Raw genomic sequence first — 26283 nt, 5'->3', positions numbered from 1 at the left:
ATATATATATATATATATGTATATATATTATATATAAAAAAAGAAGCAAATTTTAAGTCTTTGTGACACATGGAAGCAGCAACCTACGGCAAAAGGTTTACTGGCCTGGGAATCAGAAAAAGCAGGTTCTTGACACGGTTCTGTCACTGGTGACTTTAGACAAGTCACTTAACCTCTCTGGAACTAAATTTTCTTTGCTGTAAAATAAAGAACCAGAGGATCTCCATGTCCCTTTTTTAGCTCTTAGACACTGATCACATCCAGCTGCGGCTTTCACTGGATCTTGGCTCCACATTTGGTTTTCAGCATGCTCTAAGAAGTGCTCTGGATTTAATGTAATGCAAATAAAACACCATGTAATCAGTTCAGACTCTCTGCAAATCATTCCAACAGCATGCCCCAGCCTTTGTAATTGTGCTAAGCAGCCTGGCAAAGTTATAATCATTTCATTCTAAAATCTGATCAGGGCCAATAAAAATCCACATGTGGATAATTTTTTTGGAATTCTCTATGTTGCATAATTTCCTGCAGAATTTGTTTCACTTATTCATGCTGCTGAAAGTGTGCCCCATCATTGTTGTGGCTTACAGACAGAAAGAGACTATGGCAAATAACATGAGAAGTAATCAGATAAATCCTCACAAAATCGACTGCTATCTCAAAATGGCAAATACGTCAATTTGAGGCCAACTGAATATTCTGCTGTATTTACATCTTTTGGAAAGAGCTGAAAAAAATCGAATTGGACATGTTTTCTGACTCCATTTTTTGGGTTCATCATATTCCTATTCATTTCTATTGTGTTCATCTCCATAAAATTTAATTGCTAATTCTTTCAAATGTATCTGGCCCTGTTTGGTGCAAAAAGCACTGCATTAGTATTGCTGCGATCATTGACATGCATTTTGACTTTCTCCAAATTTCCATTTTGAACTCTGGATGTTCTGATTACTTGACAGCTTCACTTAAATAACTAATAGCCATCTCTAAGCCAGCCTGTCCAAATTGAAGTCCTGACCCTCCCCTACAAACTCACTTCACTTGCGACTTTCTCCATCTCGGCAGATGCAACGCCATCCTCCCAGATTCTCAAGCCCAAATCCTTGAAATCACTCTTGACTTATTTCTTTCCTCAAGAAGAAAGCTTTCTCTAAATACACACTTGCCTGTTTCCTTCATCGCCTTCAAGTTTTGCGTCTCACCTCTCAATAGGGCTAAGCCAACTTATTTAATACTGTGGCCTGTCCCTGCCCCACCTCTCTTCTGGAACTCTTGATCCTCTTGACTCTGCTCCAGTTTTTCTTCTTTCCAATAGCACTTATGACTTTCTAACACACCAAAGAATTTACTTATTACTGTTTAAGTGTTTATTTTGTTCCCTCCCTCACTGCTCAATTAAAATTATAAGCTCCTCAGGGGCAGGAATAGCCTCTTCTACCCCTGGATGGAATCCAAATGCCTATGATAGTGCTAAATTAAAATTTGTGGAATTAATATAGATGTCACATAACTTCCTTTCTGGGCCTCACCTTTTTCAACTGTAAAATGAGAAAGCACTTCCACCTCTGGTGGTTTGTGACTCCAAATTATGACTGAGATGTTACAAAGGCAATAGGCTTGACAAAGTAACCATTATTCTCAATTTGGGTTTGTCATTTCCTTGATCTTTAAGAAAATATAGGCTGGGTGTGGTGCTCACGCCTGTAATTCCAACACTTTGACAGACTGAGGCGGATGGATTGCTTGAGTCCAGGAGTTCGAGACTAGCTTGGGCAACAAGGTGAAACCCTGTCTCTATTAAAAAAAACACACACAAAAATTAGGCAGGTGTGGTGGCATGCACCTGTAGTCCCAGCCACTACTCTGGTGGCTGAGATGGAAGGATCACCTGAGCCCAGGAGGTCAAACTGCAGTAAGCCAAGCTATGATCACACCACTGCACTCCAGTCTCGGTGACAGAGTGAGACACTGTCTCAAAAAAAAAAAAATAAAAATAAAATAAAAAAAGGAAGAAAATACAGTTTTATCACCTACTATGTAAAATGAAATAATATACTATTCAATTTTGCTTGTTTTGAGGCTTTACTAAATGGTATTATACTATATGTAGTTTTTGGGACGCTATTAAAATTTAGTATGAGGTTTCTAAAATTTACGTTCTTTTTAGTGAAAGACTATGATTTACTCATTTTCATAATTATATAGTATTCCATTGTATGACTATACTATAATTTATTAGCCTATTTGCATGCAGATGAATGTCTGAAATGTCAATTTTTTGCTATTGTGAGAAGAGTTTCTCTAAATATTCCTGTAAATATTTTTAAGTAGCATTTCTGGGTTGTACAATGTGTGAATATTACATTTTACAAGATAATGCCAAATTGTTTTCCAAAGTGTCTATCAATTTATACTCCCCACAAGCGTTTTATGAAAGTTCTAGTCTCTTCCACATTTGGTGTTGTCAGACTTCTTAATTTTGACAATCTAAAATGTATAAAATTGAATGTAAATCTTGATTTGTATGTCCCTGGCTTTTCACTTCCCAATTTCTAATTGTCTTTTCCTTAAAATTGAATTTTAGACTTTTAAAAAATATGCTAGATATTAATCTGTTGTCTGTTACAGATGTTCAAATATCTTCTCCTCTGTTTGGCTTACCATCCTTGAAATGTACTTTTTCAGTATTTTTGTTTTCTTAACCAATAGATATTTCATTTCACTCTCATTCTTTTTTTTGTTTTGTTTTTTGTGTTGAGACAGAGTCTCACTCTGCTGCTCAGGCTGGAGTGCAGTGGTGCTATCTCGGCTCACTGCAACCTCCGCCTCCTGGGTTCAAGCGATTCTTGGGCCTCAGCCTTCTCGATAGCTGAGATTACAGGCATGCACCACCAAACCTGGCTAATTTTTTTTTTTTTTTTTTTGGTATTTTTAGTAGAGATGGGGTTTCACCAAGTTGGCCAGGCTGGTCTTGAACTCCTGGTCTCAAGTGATCCACTCACCTTGGACTCCCAAAGGCCTGAGATTACAGACGTGTGCCACTACGCCTGGCTCACTCTCATTCTTGAGAGATTACTGAGTACTCAGTTATTCACTCTTAACACTTTCAATTCTATTATCCTTCTGCTTCCATTTTGCTGTTGAGAAGTCTCTTGTCAATTTACTTCTAAGATGATCTACCTTTTCTCTTTGATTGCTTTTATACTCTCTATTTGTCTTTAGTATTCGGCAGTTTTACTGCAGCGTGTTTGGCCATGAATTTCTTTTCATTTATCTTCTTGGACATGTTGTTTCTGCATTACGGCTTCACCTGTTATCAGTACTGGACTCCAGTGAGATAAGTAGTAGACTTTCTTATTCTAGCCTTCACATTTCCGCACACCTCTTTTTTATTTTCCATTTTCTTCTCACTACTTACTCACTAATATTGATTGCCAAAGTAAAAATCAGAACAGAAGCAAAATAACATGAAAATATATAATTATACTGGCAAAAGTAAAAACAAACATTTCTCACTAAAATTCACTAGTGAGAATAGTTCTACACTTTACTCTTCCACTGATCAGTGAAGAAGACATACCTCTTTAATATTCAAAGATCCTATGAATCCTTCAAGAACTAAGAGCCTTCACATTCCAAAAGATCCTGGACAAGACATATTCTTTAAGACACTGTTGGTTTCATTCTTGGCAATTTCTTTGCATATCTCTTTCAGTTTCAGGTTTTTCTTCTGCTATGTCCAGTAAGCTATCTAATCCTTCCATTGAACTTTCATTTCAGTAATTATACTTTTAACTTTTAGAAGGTTTACTTTTTTTTTTCCACTTGGTTTTCAAATCATCCTGGTTATTCCTAATAGTTTATTGTTGCAAGCCTATGCCCTCTTCCTTTAAATAATCCATAATAGCTGCTTTATATTCTGTATCAGGCAATCCCAATTTCTGCTTCCCCCGGGAAGGGGAAGAGCAGGGAGTCTGTATCAGTTTTCTTGTTTTTGATGAATGTCATTCAAGATGATTAGCTTCTCACATGCTTGCTGATAGTATTTGGAACACACTTCTTGACCTTAAACTGGGGGACTCCTACAAGGTCTTAATTAGGAATTCAGTAGCCAGCAGTACTGCTGACTTACGACTATTTCAGACACTCTTGAGAATCCTGGCTTAATTCAGAAGCCTTACACTCAGCTCCTTCTCACTGATTGCTCAGAAAACTACTACAGGCATCCGCCTTTGGGGCAACGATCACTCCTGTACCTCTCTGGGCATCTACCATGGGGAAAACCCTGACCTGCTAAGTGTGCCTGCAGCTCATAGTTTCGAACTGAGGGTTTATTTGTTTCATTTTGTTTCATTGATGTTGTTTTGGAGAGTTTTCTCCACCTCCTGTGAGATCAGCAATGTCTTAAAGAATATGCCCAATGTAGAATTTGCTGGCAGTTGAAGTCTCTTTAATTCTCAAAGGGTTCTGAGGACCTTCAGATATGAAAAAGGTTTTTTTTTGTTTTGTTTTGTTTTTGTTTTTTCTCACAGATGAATAGAATGCTAATGTAAAGAACTGTTCTCATTGATAACGGTGAAATTTTTGTTGTTTACCATTGTGATCACAGATAATGTTGGTGAAAATTTTGATGTTTACCATTGTGATCACAGATATTTTATGATATTCCTTGACTTCTCTTTTGATTCTTGCTTTTTTAAGACTAATATTAGTGGGTGAAAATGCTACTTAGCTAGCTGACAGCTGGATGGCTCACAGAGTGCTCAGTTATTTGGCATGGCTAGGAGAGGAAGATTTTTTGATAAGAGAATTGTTGATCCCTTCCTTACACCATATACAAAAATTAACTCAAGATGGATTAAAGACTTAAATGTAAGACCTAACACAATAAAAACCCTAGAAGAAAACCTAGGCAATACCATTCAGGACATAGGCATGGTCAAATACTTCATGACTAAAACATCAAAAGCAATGGCAACAAGAGCCAAAATAGACAAATGGGACCTAATTAAACTAAAGAGCTTCTGCACAGCAAAAGAAACTATCATCAGAGTGAACAGGCAACCTACAGAATGGGAGACAATTTTTGCAATCTACCCATCTGACGAAGAGCTAATATCCAGAATCTACAAAGAACTTAAACAAATTTACAAGAAAAAAAAAAACAACTCCATCAAAAAGTGGGCAAAGGATATAAACAGATACTTCTCAAAAGAAGACATTTATGCAGCCAACAGACATACGAAAAAATGCTCATCATTACTGGCCATCAGAGAAATGCAAATCAAAACCACAATGAGATACCATCTCACACCAGTTAGAATGGCGATCATTAAAAACTCAGGAAACAGACGCTGGAGAGGATGTGGTGAAACAGGAATGCTTTTATACTGTTGGTGGGAGTATAAATTAGTTCAACCATTGTGGAAGACAGTGTGGCAATTCCTCAAGGATCTAGAACTAGAAATACCATTTGACCCAACCATCCCATTACTGGGTATATATCCAAAGGATTATAAATCATGCTGCTATAAAGACACATGCACACGTATGTTTATTGCAGCACTATTCACAATAGCAAAGACTTGGAACCAACCCAAATGTCCATCAATGATAGACTGGATTAAGAAAATGTGGCACATATACACCATGGATACTATGCAGCCATAAAAAAGGATGAGTTCATGTCCTTTGCAGAGACATGGATGAAGCTGGAAACCATCATTCTAAGCAAACTATCACAAGGACAGAAAATCAAACACTGCACATTCTCACTCATAGGTGGGAGTGGTACAATGAGAACACATGGACACAGGGTGGGGAACATCACACACCGGGGCCTGTCAGGGTGTTGGGGGAGAGATAGCATTAGGAGAAATACCTAATGTAAACGACGAGTTGATGGTTGCAGCAAATCAACATGACACATGTATACATATGTAACAAACCTGCACGTTGTGCATATGTACCCTAGAACTTAAAGTATAATAATAATAATGATAAGAAGATAACCTCAAGGTTATGGTTTTATTGCCCTGTAGAACATTAACCATTTTGCATCTTATTTCAGGATTCTTTCTTTCAGTGACTATATATTCTTGGTCCCGCAAGTTCTTCTTTGAACTAGATTTACCATCCTGCTTTTTCCTTGTTAACGCGTTTTAAATAAATCTTTAACACATGTTCAAAAAAAAAAAAGAGAATTAAGTTTAACTCTTATAATGGAAATTTCTGACATGACTCAGCTGATGCCTTTCAAAAGTATATCACATTTTTTGTGATGATTCAAGGTCTTTCAATGAATAAGCATTCTAAACATTATACACTGTGTATGTAAATAAAATCTTGAACTGAATACACAGATCCTAGTATACATCTTGGAACTTGATTTTACTTTTTTACACTGAGTTCATGATAACCAAGTGTTTTCTTGTCATCTGACTCAAGGAATCTAGAGAAGTAGATGTAAGGATATTATCGAGTGCTTTTCTGTAAAATTATTTATTGATTTACAGAACAAGGCCGGCTTCTCCAAATTTTCTTCATATTACTGATGAAGAAACACTCTAATAACACTCTTCTTTATTATTTCAGAGTCCACAGAACAATGCATTTTCAACAACTTACTCTTCTGATGATCAGGAAGTCTGTGATGTGGTGTGTTGGAGATGCATCAGTCACCATTTCAGAAAATTATTTTGTGTATATATTTACTCTAATGTCTGCACATTTGTTTGTTAGAAAGTGATTCCTATTTTTCATATCATTTGAAAAATTTTCTTTGATCTCTCCTTAATTGCTTTAATTTTAACAAAACATCAGGGACAATGAGACCTCAGAATGGCATTGTTGATTTTACAATGAAATTAACAGCCCTGTGCTAGGCTTGCACTTGGCTTTCCCATGAAGCGTTCTGGCCCCTGGAAGCTGGATTAATAAGCTACAACTGGCAGGTGAGAAGAATTAAAACTCTTTCTGAAGTAGGGATGAATAGACATACAAGTGGCTAACAAGCATCCAGCATTCTTCTGTATACAGAAATACAAACGTAGATTACATTGTATTGTACAGTAGATTGTATTTACCGTATCTTTTGGTATGGCTATGGTTCTAAAATGATCTTTCACTAAAGACAAAAAATAGGATGGAACTTATCAAAGAAAAAAATATATGTCCAACATGTAAACAACAAATAAATGATAGCTTTCCAAGCTCTAAAGTATATATATGTTTCAGTTGCTAAAGGTTTTATTTTACATAAGTTTGCAATATTAACACACCCAAGAATCTGTAACTATTTCACCTTAATTCAAACCCAATCTACTCATTCCCATCTGTCTGACTGAATTTTGGCAAGAATCACTAATATAAACCTGTTCCATTTACACTGTAAAATTGTTTAGGAAGATCTACCAACAGTTGTTTTATGCTGTGTTTATTCTTTTCAATCCATAAATAAGCCTGCAGCTTTGTGGTCAACTGTATTTTAATTATGAATATAACCCACATTCTACTGTAATAGCAAATGTGAAGCTGCCAAAACACCTCTCAGAAAATACATGCAGATGAGTTAAACACATTTGCTAATTTCACTTTCTTGGCTTTTTATTGCGTATTGGTGATAAGCTAAGGAGATGTCTTTGATGAGTGACAGCCACTGGTCTAACGCAGCAGTATTCAGAATGTGGCAGCAATAATTTTGTTTAGTTTCAAAGTAGCAAAGAATGAGTAACTGCATTTCTTCAGAATGAAAAACTGCATTTCTTCAGAACGAGACTGAAGGCTTTATGGTCGCAAGACCCTTTTACTCTTTTTAAAATTATGGAAGATCCCAAAGAGTTTTTGTTTATGTGGACTATCTTTACTGACATTTATCACACTAGAAATTACAACTGAGAAATTATTATATACAAGAACATATAAGCAAACATTCCATTAGCTACCAGAGCTATGTCATCATCCTACATCATGTAGCTTGCAGAACACTCCACATCCACTCCTGAGAGAATGAGAGTGAAAAAAGTAATAAAAATCATTATTATGAATATAGTTTCAACTGCATGGATGCCTTGAAAGGGTCCAAGCCCCAGACCACCCTTTGGGAACTGCTGATGTATACCTGAACTTTGGGAACTGCTGATGTATACCTGAAGAAGCCAAATGATAATTGTTTCATTATGTAACCACATCATACCAATATCATCTGAATCATTTTATAGATGAGAAAACCTGAGTAGGATGTAGCTAAATAATGACATATGCAAATGTACTTCACACAGTATCTGGTACATAGTAAGAATTCAATAAAAATCAGAATAAGAATTCAAAAAAAGTTTCCTTTTTCAATCCATCATCCATTTAGGAACCAAGATGTCCTAATTCTTTCCCAACTGCAGTTCTATATCTTTATGCCAAATAAAAACCCCAGCTGAGGCAGGGTTTATTTTAAAAACCCCAGCTGAGGCAGGGTTTATTTTATTTACGAACAATTTATTCTGTGCAATGAATATATAATAAATGCTATTTTATTCATTGGGTATATTAAAATTATTTTAAAAGACTGCATATCAAAATATAAGTGGATTCACACATTTTCTTTATATTAAATAGTATATTACTAAATGTTTGAATTTTCCAAGAATAATATTTTTCTTATTCTTACCTTTAAAACGTGTAGATGTCTATTTTCCCTTTCCAAGTGAGTAAAACTTTCTTTACATTTTAGTCTAGGAATTCTGGAATTCACATTTTGGATGGTTTGCAAATTACTGCAGGTTAGTGTACAATATGCTTAGTTTTCTTCTGTTTGTTTTTTAATCCATGATAGGTTAAGGACTCCCCTAGAGTCTTCAGGTTTTATTAAGTGTTTTTTCTCCCTCTCTGCCTTCTTCTACTTTCTAATCCTAACTTGAAGGCACCTGGATTTCCTCCTCTCTCTTCTCTTTTTTGCTACTCTTCTTCCCTGCTTGCTTCTAAGTTTTAGTGCTCTCAGAACTTAGATTTATCACTATAACCAACTACTGACAATGTTCCTGTCTTTCTATTTTCAGTTGTTTTCAGTAATGTTAGCTTTCCACAAATTTGTGACTAATAGGATTATGGTGGAACTACTTGCGTAAAGGTTTTAGTTTTCTAAGTGCTTTACTAGCCCATAAAAAACAATAACTTATTGTGGAAACTTAAACCAATCATGCCGTTTTTATTTATTTATAGTTGTAAATTATCAACATGACCAAAACAGAATGGTTTCTTCAGATAAATATGGCTCAGAATTTAGCAACAATTTACTCACTCAAAAATGGTATCTAACTCAGTAAAAATAAACTCTAACTCATTAAATCTAACAATAAAACTCAATAAAACTACAAAAACACTCAATAAAAAATCTAAGTCAATAAAATGACATGTTCTTACTACTCATCAAGATCTTAGATAATCGACTTAATACAATGATTTCATAAAAGGTCATAAATATTTTAGCTTGGTTTAAATTACAGAATGAATGGGTTTTAGTGTTTTAAATGAAAGCATCTCTTGCCAGGAGTGTTTCAAAGTGTCATTTTGAAATTACAGACCTTAGAGATGAATAAGACCTTGTGTAGCCAATCTAATGAAGTCATTTTACACATGGAGGGCCTGAGGGATACAATGTGTATGTGACTGGCTAGTGACTTGGAAAGTGGCAGAGCTGACTTCTGGTTTTTCCCTTTTCACTGTATTAGGTTGCCTTTAGAGTAAAAACTGTTTGAATTGAAGGGATTTTAGAGATCATCTAATTCAGTGTCATTTTATTTATTTATTTATTTATTTATTTATTTATTAGGAGTTAGGGTCTTGCTTTTGTGACCCAGGCTGGAGTGCAGAGGTGTGATCATAGCTCACTGCAGCCTTGAACTCCTGGGATCAAGTGATCCTCTTACCCAAGCCTCCCAAGAAGCTAGGACTACAGGCATGTGCCACCATGCCTGGCTAATTTTTTAAAATTTTGGAGGGATGGGGTCTCACTATGCTGCCCAGACTGGTCTTGAACCCCTGAGCTCAAGTGATCCTCCTGCCTTGGCCTCCCAAAGTGTTGGGATTACAGGCATGAGCCACCACACTCAGGCACAATCATTTTATAGATGAGAAAACCTGGGTAGGATGTGGTTATATACTGATGTATGAACATGTTACCTTATACAGTATTTGGCACGTAGTAAGAATTCAATAAAAATCAGTTTCCTTTTTTGGTCCATCATCCATTTAGGAACCAAAATGTCCTAAACCTTTCCTAACTGTTGTTCTGTATCTTTATGTTGAATAAAAAGCTCAACTAAGCAGGTGTTTATTTTAGAAAGTAAATATTTATGAAGTTTATTCTGTGCAATGAGTATATAATAAATTAGTACTATTTTTTCATTGTGTGTATTAAAATTATCTTAAAAGACTGCATATCAAAATGAGTGGATTCACATATTTTCTTAATAATTAAGCAATAAATTACTAAATGTCTGAATTTTCCAAAATACCCTTTTCACAAAGGAAAGAGATAATGATAAATAGTATCTCCTTTCCCACACTGTTATACCTCCTTGCCTGTCCATGTATGTGGCTCACATTGATGCTGGAATAAGGAAACATGAGGCACTGCTTTGAGAGCCAACACCACCTAAGGAGTCAGAGTCTAATCTGAGGTCTGCCACTTACTAAGGGATGACTTTGGCAAGTTTTACCAACCTGTAATTTCTACATCTGCAATGTGGCCATAAAGAAGCCCAATCTTACAGGATTGCTCTAGGGATTCAAAGATATGCATATATAAATAATCTGTAAAATCTTGTGTCTATACAATATTACATGGTATAGCGAAAAAAACAAACAACTAGAGAATGCAGGAAATCTGCATCCTGGTGCCAGATCATCACCGTCTTGCCATGACACCTTGGAGAAGTCACCTTTTTGTAAAAATCCACAAGATGCAAGGATTAAACTAGATCAGTGTCTCAAAGAATCAATTTGGAGAAAGGAACGTGGGGCAAAGCAGCCCCACTTTTATCCACTTTCTGAGGCTTTCAAATACTATATCATCCTTTGGGAGGCTGTGGGAGGATCACTTGAGCCCAGGAGCTCAAGGCTGCAGTGTGCTATGGTAGCGCCACTGTACTCTAGTCTGGGGGACAGAGGAAAACACTCTTCCATGAAGAAAAAAAATTCATATTATTGTATCACCTAAAAAAAGGGTTCTGCTGAAATGAAATAATAAAGTTTCAACAATTTCTTTGAAGAAGATTTTTTAAAAATTACCTTGCATCCTTCACAAGCATGAACTCCATAGTGGAATCCAGAAGCTTTATCTCCGCAGACACGACATTCGATTGCCATGAGGGAGTTGGAAGGCTCTTCGTGAGGCTTATTGTAGAGCTGAGTCTTCTCAGAATAATAAGGTGGAGAAGCAGGCTCCACTTTGATTGCACCTGTGTATGGTATGTGAGAGGATAATTATCCCATGAAAACAGTCCTAAAAAGGCAACAAGGCAAGCCACCAAAGTATACCTTCATGCTATATTTGTATTGTTTTAGTGTAAAAACACTGGAGTTAAGGCAAGAAAAAGAAGGCTTTGTAATCACAGGCAAGTTACAACATCTCTAAGCCTCACCTGTAAATATAAAATGGGAACGAGAATTAAGTCTGTGGTTCTATGACCCCCCCAGTACCCTGCAATACTACAGCTCTAACAGACAACATAGAGGATTTGACACCAAGAAGTTTATTTTGCTAGGAAATGTTCTGTCTTTGGTATTCATCACAATATTAAATTATACATTTTATTTAAATATTGCATTTTATAAGTACTTTGAAACAACTCTTGCAAAAGAACTACAGAAGGAATACCGCTGTGAAAAGGTCATGGTATGCCTAGCTAGAGATGCATGAAAAATAAGAGCCCAGGTTAGCATTAGTGTTCAGTCAAAAGAGGTGGTTTGTGAAATAATCTTTGACAGAGTGTGGCGGAACTTATGGAAGTAAGCCCTACCTTTTACTAGTTAGGCTCAGGGCTACTAAATTTCCATATTAGGCTCTAACTGAAAACCACACAGATAAATATAACTAAGCATATTATTTATCTTAAAAAACCACTAGAAATACAGGAAGTTCTGACTTGTCAAGTAATGATTGCCAATTACATAGTGGTGGCTTTGGAAAACCAGCATGTCAGCCCACACATGATAAAAATCAAGGAAATAGCATCACAGAAATACATTTTATCTCAAAAAGTACAGTACTAGTTTTTCTTGAGTCTGATGTTTTGATGTTGATTTAGTTAATGGCATGAAAATTTATCAATAGGCTACAATGTTAAAACAAATTTGTGCTCAAAAGTAGGTTTCAGTATAAACTTCTGAAAGGACATAACAGAAAAAATGTACTGTAGTGGCAGTAATATAGTGAAGATAAGTTATATAATATAAGGTGAGACTTGGAATTGTTACTTATTAACTTATAAGGGGCCAAAAGAATTCAAAGTTTGGATGATGGACTCAGCCTGAGATACAACTGGCAGTGTAATCAAGGTAGAAAATGTCCCTAAGAAAGAAGTAAGCAAGAAAGGAAAGAAGAGAGGAAGGAAGGAGTGGGAGAAGGCAAGATTGACCCGGGGCCAGCTTCCTTTCTTGCATTTCGTAGATACCTAGTATTTCATGGATAAATGGGTGAATAAATGAATGGTGAATGCCTTCTCTATTAGAATTCTAGTGTCTGGAGCACTATTTACTACAGGGTTACTGAGAGATAAGTCCAATTCCAGTCTTAGTAGTCTGAAAAGTGAAAATAAACATCATACTTTGGTACTCTTGAAGTTTCAGGTCATACTTATAATCCGCAACCATCGGATCTGTTCTTGTGAATGGAATGTCTTCATAATGTGGAGCAGAAATGCTGGAGAAGTCAACAGTAGTGAAGGGCTTGATGTCAAAGGAGTGGGAGTGGTCGTCCATTACGGAGAGATCCACGGAGCTGATCCCAAAGTTGGTGGGCCAGAATGGCATCTCTGTGTCAACCATGGTAATTTCTGAAAGGAAAAGTAGACTAGCTGTGAAGTTAAGTCCCAGAGAACACAACAATCTCACAGAGTTTCAGAAAGAGAAATGAAAGAGTCTTTGGCAAAGTAATCTCATCTAGGCTCTCACAACAAGAGAAAAGAACATAACCACCTTCTTAGTGCTGTCCAGGCTGTTTTATGATAGAAAGGAAGTCACCCTTTACCCAGGTATCATAATAAGAGAATCCTGAAACAGTGCAGACACATACAGTGTATCCATATAAACGCCTTGCCAACAGTCCTGCTCTCATTATCTTCTACAGAAGGTCATCAATTGAGTCTGTTAATGACTGCTGTTATTTAAAATTTTGTTCAGTTTTACTGAAGTATAATAGACAAAAATTTTTAAACTTAAGGTATACAGGCCAGGCACAGTGGCTCACACCTGTAATCCCAGCACTTTGGGAGGTCAAGGCAGGAGGATCACCTGAGGTCAGGAGTTCCAGACCAGCCTGGCCAACATGGCGAAACCTCATCTCTACTAAAAATACAAAAATTGGCCGGGTGTGGTAGCATGCCTGTAATCCCAGCTACTCGGGAGACTGAGACAGGAGAATCACTTGAACCTGGGAGGCAGAGGTGGCAGTGAGGTGAGATCACACCACTGCACTCCAGCCTAGGAGGCAGAGCAAGACTCCATCTCAAGAAAACCCCAAACCCAACCAAACCAAACCAAAACAAAAAACAAAAAACAACACACACCCACAAAAACTTAAGGTATTCAATGTGATGTTTTAATACATGTATTTACTATGAAATGATTTATCATACTCAAGATCACTTCAGACAGTTACCTTTTTGAGTATGAATATGTACAGTGAGAACACTTAAGATCTACTGTCTTAGCAAATTTCAAATATACCATACAGCATCACCAACTACAGTCACCACGCTGAAGGTGACCTATACTTAGGTCTCCAGCACTTATCCTGCATAACTGAAACTCTGGCTGACATCTCCCCATTGCTCTCGCCCTCCAGCCCCTGGCAAACACCATTTTACTCTCTGCTTTCATGAGTTCGACTTTTTTAGATTCCACGTGTTAAGTGAGATCATGTGGTATTTGTCTTTCTGTGTCAAACACTACCCAGTTTAATTATCTTAGCATAATGTCCTCTAGGTTCATCTCTGTTGTTGCAAATGACAGGATTTCCTTCTTTTTTTAAGGTTGAATAATATTCTACTGTGTGTGTACATATATATCTTTATGTGTATATACGTATGTGTGTGTATATATATTATATATGCATATATATACTGTGTTTTCAAAAATCCATTCATCCATTGACACTTAGGCTGATTTCACATCTTGGCTATTGCAAATAATGCTGTAGTGAACATGGGAGAGCAGACAGCTCTTCAACATCCTGATTCCATTTCACTTGGATATATACCCAGAAGTAGGATTGCTGGATCATATGCTAGTTCTATTTTTAATTTTTTGAGGCAGTCCATTCTGTTTTCCATAATGACTATACCAATTTATGTTCCTGTGAACAGTGTGCAAGGGTTCCCTCTTATCCACATCCTTGCCAACACTTCTTACCGTCTGTGTTTTTGATAACACCCATTCTAATGGGTGTGAGATGATATCTCACTGTTTTTGATTTGCATTTCCCTGATGATTAGTGATGGTGAGTACCTTTTCATATATCTGTTGGCCACTTGTATGTCTTCTTTCTAGAAATGGATATTCAGGTCCTTCATCATTTTTTTAACTGGGTTATTTGTTTTCTTGCTATTGAGTTTGTTGAGTTTCTTATATATTTTGGAATATTAACTCCATATCAGATGTACGATTTGCAATCCATAACTCCATATCAGATGTACAGATTTCCCTATTCTGTAGGCTGACTTTTCACTTTATTGATTATTTCCTTTGCTGTGAAGAAGTTTCTAGTTTGATGCAATCTATTAATGATTGTTTTTAAAGTGTGCACAGGGTGCCAGGACAATTTTACTCTCTTGAAAGTAGAAGCCCAAAATATTTTTCTCTTTAGGATGAAATTTTTCCTATTCTACTTGTATTCATATGCTTTTGTGTAATAGAAAAGTTGGCAAATTAAATATAGGTAAATGAACTTCTTCTTTACTTGCATCCTAAAATAATTTTGTTCTTAATAATACAAAAATAAAAAAATTTTAAGGGGAAAATTACTCAATTATTATTTCTGTACTATAAAATATTACTCAAATAATTATCTTTTCTGTGGATACACCTTTTCTTAAAGAGGAGAAAGTTTTCCCCACATTGAGAATAGAAAGGTTAGAGAGATTTGTGGAAACATTTGATCACACCTGGGAGTGTCAAAATCAGACTCTAGCCCAGCATGGATTTTAAACCACCCCCAAAACAAAAACAAAACAAAACAGAGACAGAAACAAGAAAACACATCAAAGACAAAGGAAAGGCCGGGCGTGGTGGCTCACGCTTGTAATCCCAGCACTTTGGGAGGCCGAGGTGGGTGGATCACGAGGTCAGGAGATCGACACCATGGTGAAACCCAGTCTCTACTAAAAAAAAAAAAAAAAAAAAAAAAATTAGCCAGGTGTGGTGGTGGGCGCTTGTAGTCCCAGCTACTCGGAGAGGCTGAGGCAGGAGAATGGCGTGAACCATGAACCTGGGAGACGGAGCTTGCAGTGAGCGGAGATTGCGCCACTGTACTCCAGCCTGGGTGACAGAGCGAGACTCCGTCTCAAAAAAAAAAAAAAAACAAAAAAAACAAAGGAAAAATACTTATACAGATTCTAAGGCCATGGAATAGCAAGTTTCATGAATCATCTGCCCAATATCATATATGCCACATGCATTTTTCTAAACATGATTTATTGTCACAGTAAGTGCAACAAAACTCTTTTGGTTCACTTCATGTGAACTTGTGAGCCACCGAGTGTGTAGACTGGAAAACTTTCTGCAATAGGTACCTGGACTCTGTTTACCTGAAACCAGTTCATTATTCAAAGTGGTACCAAAAAGCAGTGATAAGTATTTTAAATGTTAACCCTGTGGTCAAAAACACCAGTAGAGAGCTGTGTAAATTTAGGACTGCTCACACTGGAGACAGAAAGGAGCTGCTCATAAACTCCAGGACTCCTCAAATCACAGGTGTATCTTTCTTGTTTGCAGTCATATCCCCATTGGCTAACAAAGGGCTTGTTTCATAGTAGGTGCTCGTTAAATATTTATTTATTAAATACTAAATACGTTGATGACTTAATGAGATAGCTGTGAAGTTTTAGCAGAAGGGGCAGGGAAAGAGGGAAGCAAACTGGTATTGATCAAGCACTTCCCATGTGCCTGGTACATCCTACATTTTCTTCCGCATAATCTGAAATATGATTCCCACTTTATAGATAACCAAGCTAGGACCAAAGAAGTAAAGTGAATTGCCCAAAGTCCTCTAGCTAGGAAGTAGAAGATTCAAATTCAAGACTAACCCTGAAACCCTCTTCTGTATATGTAGTATCCTCTTGATTCTCTCATTGATGAAACAGGTTTATGGAATAGGGGCCACTCTCCTCTGTGTATGTGTACATGGGCCTCTTGCTTTTCCTTTTTCTTTTATCTATTTATCATTTTTTTGGAGCAATTTTATTTTAATGTCCTCACTTTAATACCACTTGCTTTTTCTTAACAAGCAGATTGACAAGAAATTCACTCCAAAGGCAAACTTTTGCATTAGCTGAAGATTGAAGATTTCAGCTGTGATCTTCATAAGAAAAAATGCCTTGAGGCCGGGCTCCCGCCTGTAATTCCAGCACTTTGGGAGGCCAAAGAGGGTGGATCACCTGAGGTCAGGAGTTTGAGACCAGCCTGATCAACATGGAGAAACCCCATCTCTGCTAAAAATACAAAACTAGCTGGGCGTGGTAGTGCATGCCTGTAATCCCAGCTACTCAGGAGGCTGAGGCAGGAGAATTGCTTGAACTCAGGAGGCAGAGGCTGCGGTGAGCCAAGATCGTGCCATTGCACCCCAGCCTAGGCAACAAGAGTGAAATTCCGTCTCAAAAAAAAAAAAAAAAAAAAGCCTTGAAAATATAAACAAGACTAGTCCTGTGAATGTGTCTGTGGTTTCAAGAGGACTAATTAGGTACTGTATGGGTTCACATGTCTATCTACATAAATAAGTACCCAAACAACCTTAAGTTATCTGTGTTTCAGTGTCAACACTGCACACCAAAAAGGGAAATGTGTACTGGTGATAGCTAAAGGTCATTCTAGGACTCAATGACACCCAGAGAAAAGTCTGTGCTCCTAAGGACAGGGCACCCATCCAACAGTGTCCTTTATTTCAAAATTCATCCAAACCTGTTTAACGCAGGTCATTCCATTTACTTTGCTGTCTCCTTGGCAGGCTTAATTTTCATTTCTGTACCTACTTTTCTTAGTATAACTTATTTTCATATTAAAGTATATTTCCTTTGTCTACATTGTAATATCCACAAAGGTGGGTTTGTCACCTATTTCTCACTATGCTATTGCAAAGTTTTCTGTATACAGAATAAAGGCTGACAAAGTGAGTTAAAGGTAGTGGATATGCTTCTGTATGAATACTGGGAAAAGAAAATAAGGATGCAAAAATATCTGGGGTGGGAGAGAAATTGGTTGCTCATGATTTTACTGGTTTAATTTTGCTTTCATTTTTAACATAAAACTTCAGTGACTCCCTTTCAATCACAGCCATGCTTCCTTCTTTTCTCTCTTTCTCCCTCCCTCCCTCCCTCCCTCCCTCCTTCCCTTCCTCCCTTTTAAAGAGACAGCATCTCACTGTGTTGCCCAGGCTGGTCTCAAACTCCTGCGTTCAAGTGGTCCTCCTGGCTCAGCCTCCCAAACTTCTGGGAATATAGGCGTAAGCCACTGTGCTCAGCCAAAGCCATGCTTCTTATTACAAAAATCATATCCCTAGGGGTTACGTATTATACTGTGGAAATTCTGGGAAAATTTTAAATGTCAAAATAGCCTTCTCTGTGTTAAGGAAAGAAGGAAAAGTTCATGTAATTTTTTAAAGATATTATATGAAATTCCTAGAAAACTTTGTACTTGTAGTACATCTCATGGCTAAAAGGATGCTGTTTTCTGTTTTTTTGTTTTGTTTTGTTTTTCATAGTAGCCTTTATTTTTGTTAGAGCAGTTTTAGGTTTACATAAAAATTGAGCAGAAAGTACAGAGGTCTCATGAAAGCCCTTCCCCAACCTCCTGTCCCCTCTCTACAAAACATGGTTTTCCCCTATTGCTAACACCTTGCACAGTGTGGTATACCTGCTACAACTGATGAACCAATATTGACACATTATTACTAAAGTCCATGGTTTACATTAGGGTTTGCTCTTTGTGTTGTATAGTTCTACTTTTTATTTATTTATTTATTTATTTATTTTTTGGTGGAGTCTTGCTCTGTCACCCAGGCTGGAATGCAGTGGCGTGATTTTGGCTCACTGCAACCTCTACCTCCCAGGTTCACATGGTTCTCCTGCCTCAGCCTCCTGAGTAGGTGGGATTACAGGCATGTGCCACCATGCCCAGCTAATTTTTGTATTTTTAGTAGAGAAGGGGTTTCACTATGTTGGCCACGCTGATCTTAAACTCCTGACCTCAAGCGATCTACCCGCCTCTGCCTCCCAAAGTGCTGGGATTACAGGTGTGAGCCACCATGCCCGGCCAAGTACTATGGGTTTTGACAAAGACATAATATCATGCATTCATTAGAGGATCACACAGAAGACTTTCACTGCCCCAAACATACCCCATACTCCACCTATTCATTTCTCCCTTCCTCCACCCAAGAATGGTATGTTTTTGCTCTCCTCTACTAGTAAGGGCATACTGGTGGAAAAGCAGGAGAAACACTGGCCTTTTAGCTCGGCATTCAAGGCCCTCTATGCCTCAGCCCTAACTTACTTTTTCAGTTTTATTTCCTCTGGTTATCCCAGACCTCACTCCCATTCTTGGCATCTCTGGCAGCTGGGCATATCATACTACCTGCCCAGGTTCAACATGCCCTGCCTCTTTTAGTCATGCAGGTCACCGAGGCTGCTGTGTCTTCTTCCTACTCCTCACCTCTTCATGCCACAAGCCTGCTTGTCTTTCAAAACCCAGTCCAAATGTTACTTTCTCCGTGAAACCATCTATGAACCCTCCAACTTAAAAACACTCCATTCTCTGTGTTCCCACAGCACTTTGTACCTCTGCTTTTAACTCGGATATAATTATTTGGATAACTATCTCCACCATTAGATTTCCAGTCTGGAGCAAAAGGACAGCATCAAATTATTCTATTTTCCCATGTGCATATTCTACGCACAGGTTTTTTTTTTATTTTTTATTTTTTATTTTTTTTACCAAATTCTTGCCAATTGATGATCATATTTTATGCAGAAGAGTAAATTTTCATTTTGCTACTAAAGATGGAAAAATAACAATACTTTCTCAACAGTTTAGTTTTGTTAAGACTTAAGTTCCCTCCAAAAAAAGTTAATCTTCAACATTATCAATAAAATACAACTTAAGCCATAACTGTTCCCCCTCAACGATGTACATTCAGTTTTTTCTCTTTTGCTGATTACAAGAGGAAGGTTGGGGTCCTAGATGGTTTTCTTATTTTTCTAAGTTGAAAGGACAAACTAAGAAAGAAAAACAGCTTGCCTTTTCATCTCTATGAAAACATTGCCCAAACACACTTCTCCCCTTCCCCCCTGCCCTTCTCCCTTCCCTTTTACTCTGGGACACCTTGACCTAAACAACATTATTCCATAGATCATAGTTACTGGGAGGCACAGTGGTTCCCTAGACATTTTATTTTATTTTGACTTAGAGATGGGTCCAGAAAGCCTGCTTCTAATTTTGTCTCTAGAAAACATAAGCTACTGTTTCTGCCAAGCTGTAAGTTGAGGAGGTGTTTTTTGTTACTCCGTGCAATTACCCATGAAAGAACAAATGAACAAAATATTTGCATGAACAACAACCCTTCTCAGTAACAAGAACGGGTCTTAACTCCCCAGCTGGTGACACTGAATTGTGTTGCATCAGGGGTATATCCATTAATTTCACAACCTTTAGAGTGCTTCAAGCAGGCAAAAGTCTTTAGGCAGAACTTGTGAGCAAGGACATGGATGTGTGCTGTTATCTTAGACCTTCAGACTTGGCTTTAAATGCTGTTATAGTCAATGCGCAGACTTTTCACAATACTCAAAGGATGAAGTAGTTCAACAAAAATACAACCAATTTCAAGCAAAAATAAAGTAACTTCTTTAATCTGATAGGCATTATTATTTGAGAGCATGGAAGTGGGTTGCAAAAGATGCTAAATTATAAAATTGAACACCAGAAATATATGCTTTACCTTTGGGGTTTTATGTTGTCCCTTATGAAGAGAAAAGAAAAACTATGATTAGAATAGCTGGTAAAATGTTATATCTTCTTCATATTTACATTAGCTAATACTAACAGGACACTAAATCTGTGCAAAGTACTACACCAAATACTGTGCCTGGATTGTGTCATTTAATCCTCACAACCAGCCCGAGGAAGTAGGTGCACTTATAATTTACCTTAAAGATGGGAAAACTGAGGCATGGACCTGGAAGTAAGTAACTTGTCTGAAAGTACACAGTTACTAAGCAGTAGAACTGACACTGAATCCAGATGGTCTGAAGCTCCATAGCCCACACTTGTGACTTTACACTGAATACTGGTTAGAAAAACATTATCTCTTCCTGATCTTCCAGTTCTATATTAAACAATTATTCAACAGTTCCAACAAATCTTCACTGAATACCTATGACGTGCCAGGCAGGCAGGGAGACAGCGGATGTACTACGAAGAGTAACTCTCAAATGAAAGCTTTATTAGAGAAATGTGTTCAGCTAGGCAACAAGAGTATGTACCTGAAAAGCCTTTCATAGGTCCTTTGTAGTTTTGTTGGAAATGGCCTTAAAAGACACTTAACTGCTGATTTTTCAATCCCTTCTCATTTGTTTCAGGTTAATGTCATGGTACTCATAACTGTGGTTCCAACTTGTTTATCCAGTCCATCCTTACTGATTCATGCAGACCAAGATCACTCTGCAGTGTAAACTGACCTGGGAATTTACTAATTCCTCTCCCATCATGACAGCTGACATCCAGAGACAAGAATCATCCTGAAACACTAGAGCAGAAAAGGCTGTTTTGAGATCATCTGAGTTCTCATTTGATAGATAAAGAAAATGAGGCAAAGTGACCTGCTCAGGGTTTCCTGGTGAGCTAGAGGCTGACTGGACAGGAGCCCAGCTTGGCTCCTCTAAGCCTGGCATTCTCAGCGCCACGTTATCAAGTTGTTACATGTAAATATGCTGAAAATGGGACTTTTAGCCTTTGCCACTTTTCAGAGATCCAGATTTATCTTTGGGGGGTCTTTAGTGAATGCATATGAATGAAATCAAATTTATGAGGGAAAAAGTCTCATGTAAGGAACCATTTCCTGGATGGTAAATTATCACAGAATAAAATGCAGAAGAACTAAATCTGTAACAGAATTTGTTTCTAACAAAAGTCATGGACTCTGAATTAATCAAAAGGTTTAGGGAATAGTCTAATAAAAATAAGCATTATCTTGGTTCATTTTTACATAGTAAGTTCAGATATACAAATTTTATGTGTTCGTTTGCTTTGCGCCGTTTGCTGTTCTGAATACTAACGGTGAAGAAGGATGGGCACAGCCCCATGTCAGATGCCCGAGGTTCCAATCCAACCCTATTGCTGGCAGTTCAGTGATCTTTTCATATCTAATCTCCATCTGTAGGATATTAATATTATCTCCCTCCTAGAGTTGTTGTGAGGATTAAATTAGATAATGTATGTAGAGCACTTACCATAGGGCTGGATACTTAATACGTTCTCAATAAATAGAATTAATATTAATAGTATAACAGTAACTTGTGTACACACTAGTTACCAGAGTACTACAGTCATATAAAAGGTGGGCTAAAAGCCTCCAACACTACCACTAGGGCACAGGAAGAGGAAGAACCGCCAGCAAAGCCCTATTGTTTAAACAGGACTACGCCTAAAACAGATGTCCTGTTTTAAAGGCCTCTGGAAAAGGAGAGTCCGCAGCTCCTCTTGGTTACTCATTCCAATGCTTAATTGCTCTTTAGCAGCCAGGAAAGTCTATGTCTTATCTGGCATTTCCCCAACTGTGTTATACATATGTTAATAATGTTCCTTTAAAAATAACTAAAAACAAACAAAAAAAATCTGGTGATCAAGTAAATTTAGGCAATGCTAGGTTAAGCAAGGTTAAATAGGTTTACTGTGAGACTTCTTAAACTAACAGGCTAATGTTCACGAGAATACACAAAACAGAGAAAAAAGCACAGTGTGCAATATTTGAGGAGTTTAATATGTGATGGAATATAGTTTGAGAAATGATGATCTAACCTATGTTAAAGTTTGCAACTATCTCTTTTATCCCATTTTTTAAACATACAGTGATCATCCTCTGCACATTTGCCTTTTATCACACGTACTTGAAATGTATTCCTAAGTTGTTCCTCAGTTTTTCTTTAACTTTAGAATGACTAAGACCAAGGATTTATGTTGGTTAAAACAGTAACAAAACCAAGAGAGAAAGGATTTCTTAAACCACACAAAAAGGAACACTGTGAAGATTAATGCCCCTTCTGTAGAGATGATCATAAGTACTTCCTGACAGGGAAAAAAAAAAAGTACCATAGAAAGGATCAGGAATCAGAATGACATTGAACTTCTCAACAGTAACACTAGAAGCTAGAAAATCAATAGAACGATGTTGCTAAAATTCAGAGAAAAAAGAATTTCCAACTTAGAATTTTAGACTCAGCCAAATCGTCCATCAAGTATGGGAGTAAAGACATTTTCAGAAAGACAAGGTGTCCAGAAAAGTTACCTCCCATGTACTCTTTCCCAGAGTTCCCCACCAGAACCAAGGAAGAGAAAAGATGGGACCAGGAAACAAAGGATCTGAAACACAGGAGAGGGGTGAAAGGTGGTCCCAGGCGACAGATGCAGAGCAGCCTAGAGAAAACACAGGAGGAAGAAGGCCAGGTGGGATCACCTGAGAAACCAGAATGCCTGATATGTTTGACAATTCGAGAGGAGTTTTTATTACTTTGTCAGAGAGCTTGAGGATGAATTAGTGACGAGCACATAGCAAGAAATGACAACAAAATGAGCAATGACTAAGTGAAAAAAAATTAACTCCAAAAAAGTAAATAGCTAAGCAGGACAGGAAACAGAATCATAGCACACTGCTTAGCTCAACCTTAAGTAGCACTTTCAGTTATTACAATGTAAGCACAGACAACTGATTTAACCTCAAATTACAAGTAATTACACTATGAAGACGGAGGGGAGGGAGAAGTATGTGTTTTGGAAAAGGAAGTATGGTAGTAAAAGGACTAAATTATTATCTTCCACAGTAAGAAGTCAATGGATAAGAATACAATTTTAAAAATAATAGTATAAGTATGCTATGATGATTATTATCATTTTTGAGACAAGGTCTCTCTCTGTTGCCCAGGCTGTCGTGCTATAATGTGATCACAGCTCACTGTAGCCTCAAACTCCTGGGCTCAAGCAATCCTCCGACTTCAGCCTCCTGAGTAGCTGGGACCACAGGCGTGCACCACCACCGCTGGCTAATATTTGTATTTTCTGTACAGACGAGGTTTCACCATGTTGCCCAGGCTGATCTCAAACTCCTGGGCTCAAGTGATCTGCCCGCTTTGACCTACTAAAGTGTTGGGATTACAGGCATGAGCCACTATGCCTGGCCAATAGTGTAGGTATGTTATTCTAGAGGTAGGAAGGTAAATGCCAGAAGAAATATGTGAAAGAGTTAAAATCATTGCCTATGAGGAGTGGGATTTAGCTGTGGGACTGTGAGGATCTCTTCTTCACTGAAAGCTGTAGCTATGTACAAGTGTTATTTAGATAAAGGTAAAAATTAAGCTAAAATTCAGTATCTTTTAATTGTAATGTCTTTCCATGATTTCTCCTAACAGAGGGAGTAAGTCTATTCCTTGCATGAGTTACCATCCTCTTAAAAGGGATTATCATGCAATCATCTGGAAAACTGGAGATAATTTTAATGTAGTTTCAAGTAAAACGAAAGAAAATCAGAAAATAGTTTTGATACTTGAACAACAAATGGCTCTCCTTTTGACTCAAGCATTTAAAAAATAAATTCTACAAACTCACTTTTTTTCCTTCACATAGTATCCTGAGTTTTGTTTAGTGAAGGAGGAAAATACTCTGGAACCCATCAGCAGAAATACAATTTAGTAACAATAGGTAACAATTATTAAGTGCTTGTTGTAAACAGTCCTATGTTGTTATACACAAATATTATTACCACCTAACAGATTAAAAATATTAGACATAAAAAGGTTAAGTGATTTGCCCAATGTCAAATAGGTATTGGGGCTAGAGTTTAAATTCTGTCATGGTTTCTCTGAATATAGAACCTTTATTTTGGGCACCATGAATTAAGAAAATGATTAGAGGCTGGGCGCGCTGGCTCACGCTTGTTATTCCAGCACTTTGGGAGGCCAAGGTGGGAGGATCAACCTGAGGTCAGGAGTTCGAGACCAGCCTAGCCTACATGGTGAAATCCCGTCTCTACTAAAAATACAAACATTAGCCAGGCGCGGTGGCGCAGGCCTGTAGTCCTGTCTACTTGGGAGACTGAGGCAGAAGAATCACCTGAACCCAGGAGATGGAGGTTGCAGTGAGCCGAGTTCATGCCAGCGCACTCCAGCCTGGGCAAAGAACAAGACACCGTCTCAAAAAAAAAAAAAAAAAGAAAAAGAAAAAAAGAAAACTATTAGAAATTAATTCTTTGGTGTGTCATTTGCTTCTTCAATACAAACAAATGTATTTTCATTTTATTGTCTACTTAGACTATATTCAAAACCAAATTCGATGTTTCTGTGGTTTGATTTCCCATTGATAGCTTTGAGATCGAAACATTGCAATATGTATCTTTAGCTACAAATTTCTTTATAATAAGCCAGAAGGTCTCACAGAAAATTTTCAAATTCAGATCAACAAAGAGTATTAGAAAGACCATGTTTTTTATTATTATATTTTATTTAAATAATAATTCTTTTTTAAGGCAGGGTCTCACTCTGTCACCTAGGTTGGAGTGCAGTGGCACAATTATGGCTCACTGAAGCCTCGACCCCGCTGTGCTCAAGAGTTCCTCCCACTTCAGCCTTCCAAGTAGCTGGGACCACAGACATTCACCACCACGTTCATCTAATTTTTTGATTTTTTTTTTTTTTTTTTTTGTAGAGGCAAGGTCTCATTATGTTGCCAAAGCTGGTCTCAAACTCTTGGACTCAAGCAATCCTCCCGCCTCAACTTCCCAAAATGTTGGGATTACAGGCATGAGTCACTATGCTGGGCCCATGTTCATTTTAAAAAGCACATTTTCTCTTGCATGAACCACATCTTGTCTAGGGAGTTTGCTTACGCTGGTCCTGAGGTATCAGGACACAGAAAAGATTACAGGATTATGCCCTCACCAATATAACCATTTCTTCTGCTTCCTCAGCAAAAATTCACTATGGTTAAACTAGCTCAAGCTTGGTTCCTCTGCTAAAAGTACCTTCACACATTTCTAAACGGAGATGTTACTAATAATCTAATTAGGACTAAGGCTAAATCTGCTGAACAGTTGCTTTGGTTTAGTTGAAATTCTACTTTGTCTAGCACACACAAGTAGCACATGAAGAATGAACGAAAGTTATTCAGAAATGAAAGAGGGGTATCATTACAGATCTCACTGACATTAAAGGATAATAGGCTCTATGCTCACAAATTGATAATCTAGGTGAAATGAACTCATTCCTTGAAGGACCTAATTTTCCAAAACTCATACAAGATGAACTAGACAAATGGAATAGGCCTACATTTATTAATGAAATTGAATCAATAACTAATAACCTTCTGAAACAGAAGGCACCAGACTGAGTTCACCAAACATTTAAGGAAGTGATTTCTACCAAACATTTAAGGAAGTGATTTCTACCAAACATTTAAGGAAGAAATTATACCAATTCTCTGAAATCTCTTTCAGAATATAAAAGCAGAGGGAATACTTCCTAACTCATTCAATGAGACTAGAATTACCCTAATACTAAAACAAAACAGACATTACAAGGAAAATAAACCCTATAGACC

At 37.4% G+C, this 26283-nt stretch overlaps 2 protein-coding genes across 24 annotated transcripts in view; one reads left to right on the top strand and one right to left on the bottom strand.

Annotated features, from left to right (window-relative positions):
* Positions 1-26283, top strand: part of TIMP4 (TIMP metallopeptidase inhibitor 4) — a 329812-nt gene that overhangs the window by 96120 nt on the left and 207409 nt on the right. The gene's annotated exons all lie outside the window — the stretch shown is intronic.
* PPARG (peroxisome proliferator activated receptor gamma) overlaps positions 1-26283 on the bottom strand; it is a 149452-nt gene that overhangs the window by 42713 nt on the left and 80456 nt on the right. For 17 of the 23 annotated variants that reach the window (XM_077989871.1, XM_015130200.3, XM_077989882.1 and 14 more), the window contains 2 exon segments: positions 12822-13049; positions 11284-11453 (listed from right to left, as the gene is read on the bottom strand). In XM_077989871.1, the coding sequence (XP_077845997.1) occupies positions 11284-11453; positions 12822-13041 (390 nt within the window). In that variant the 5' untranslated portion in view covers positions 13042-13049. 23 annotated transcript variants of the gene reach the window in all.

This window comes from Macaca mulatta, chromosome 2, assembly GCF_049350105.2.
Source record: "Macaca mulatta isolate MMU2019108-1 chromosome 2, T2T-MMU8v2.0, whole genome shotgun sequence".
In the NCBI taxonomy this organism is placed as follows: Eukaryota; Metazoa; Chordata; class Mammalia; order Primates; family Cercopithecidae; genus Macaca; species Macaca mulatta.
The sequence above is the reverse complement of the archived record's forward strand: the minus strand, read 5'-3'. Positions and strand labels throughout refer to the sequence as shown.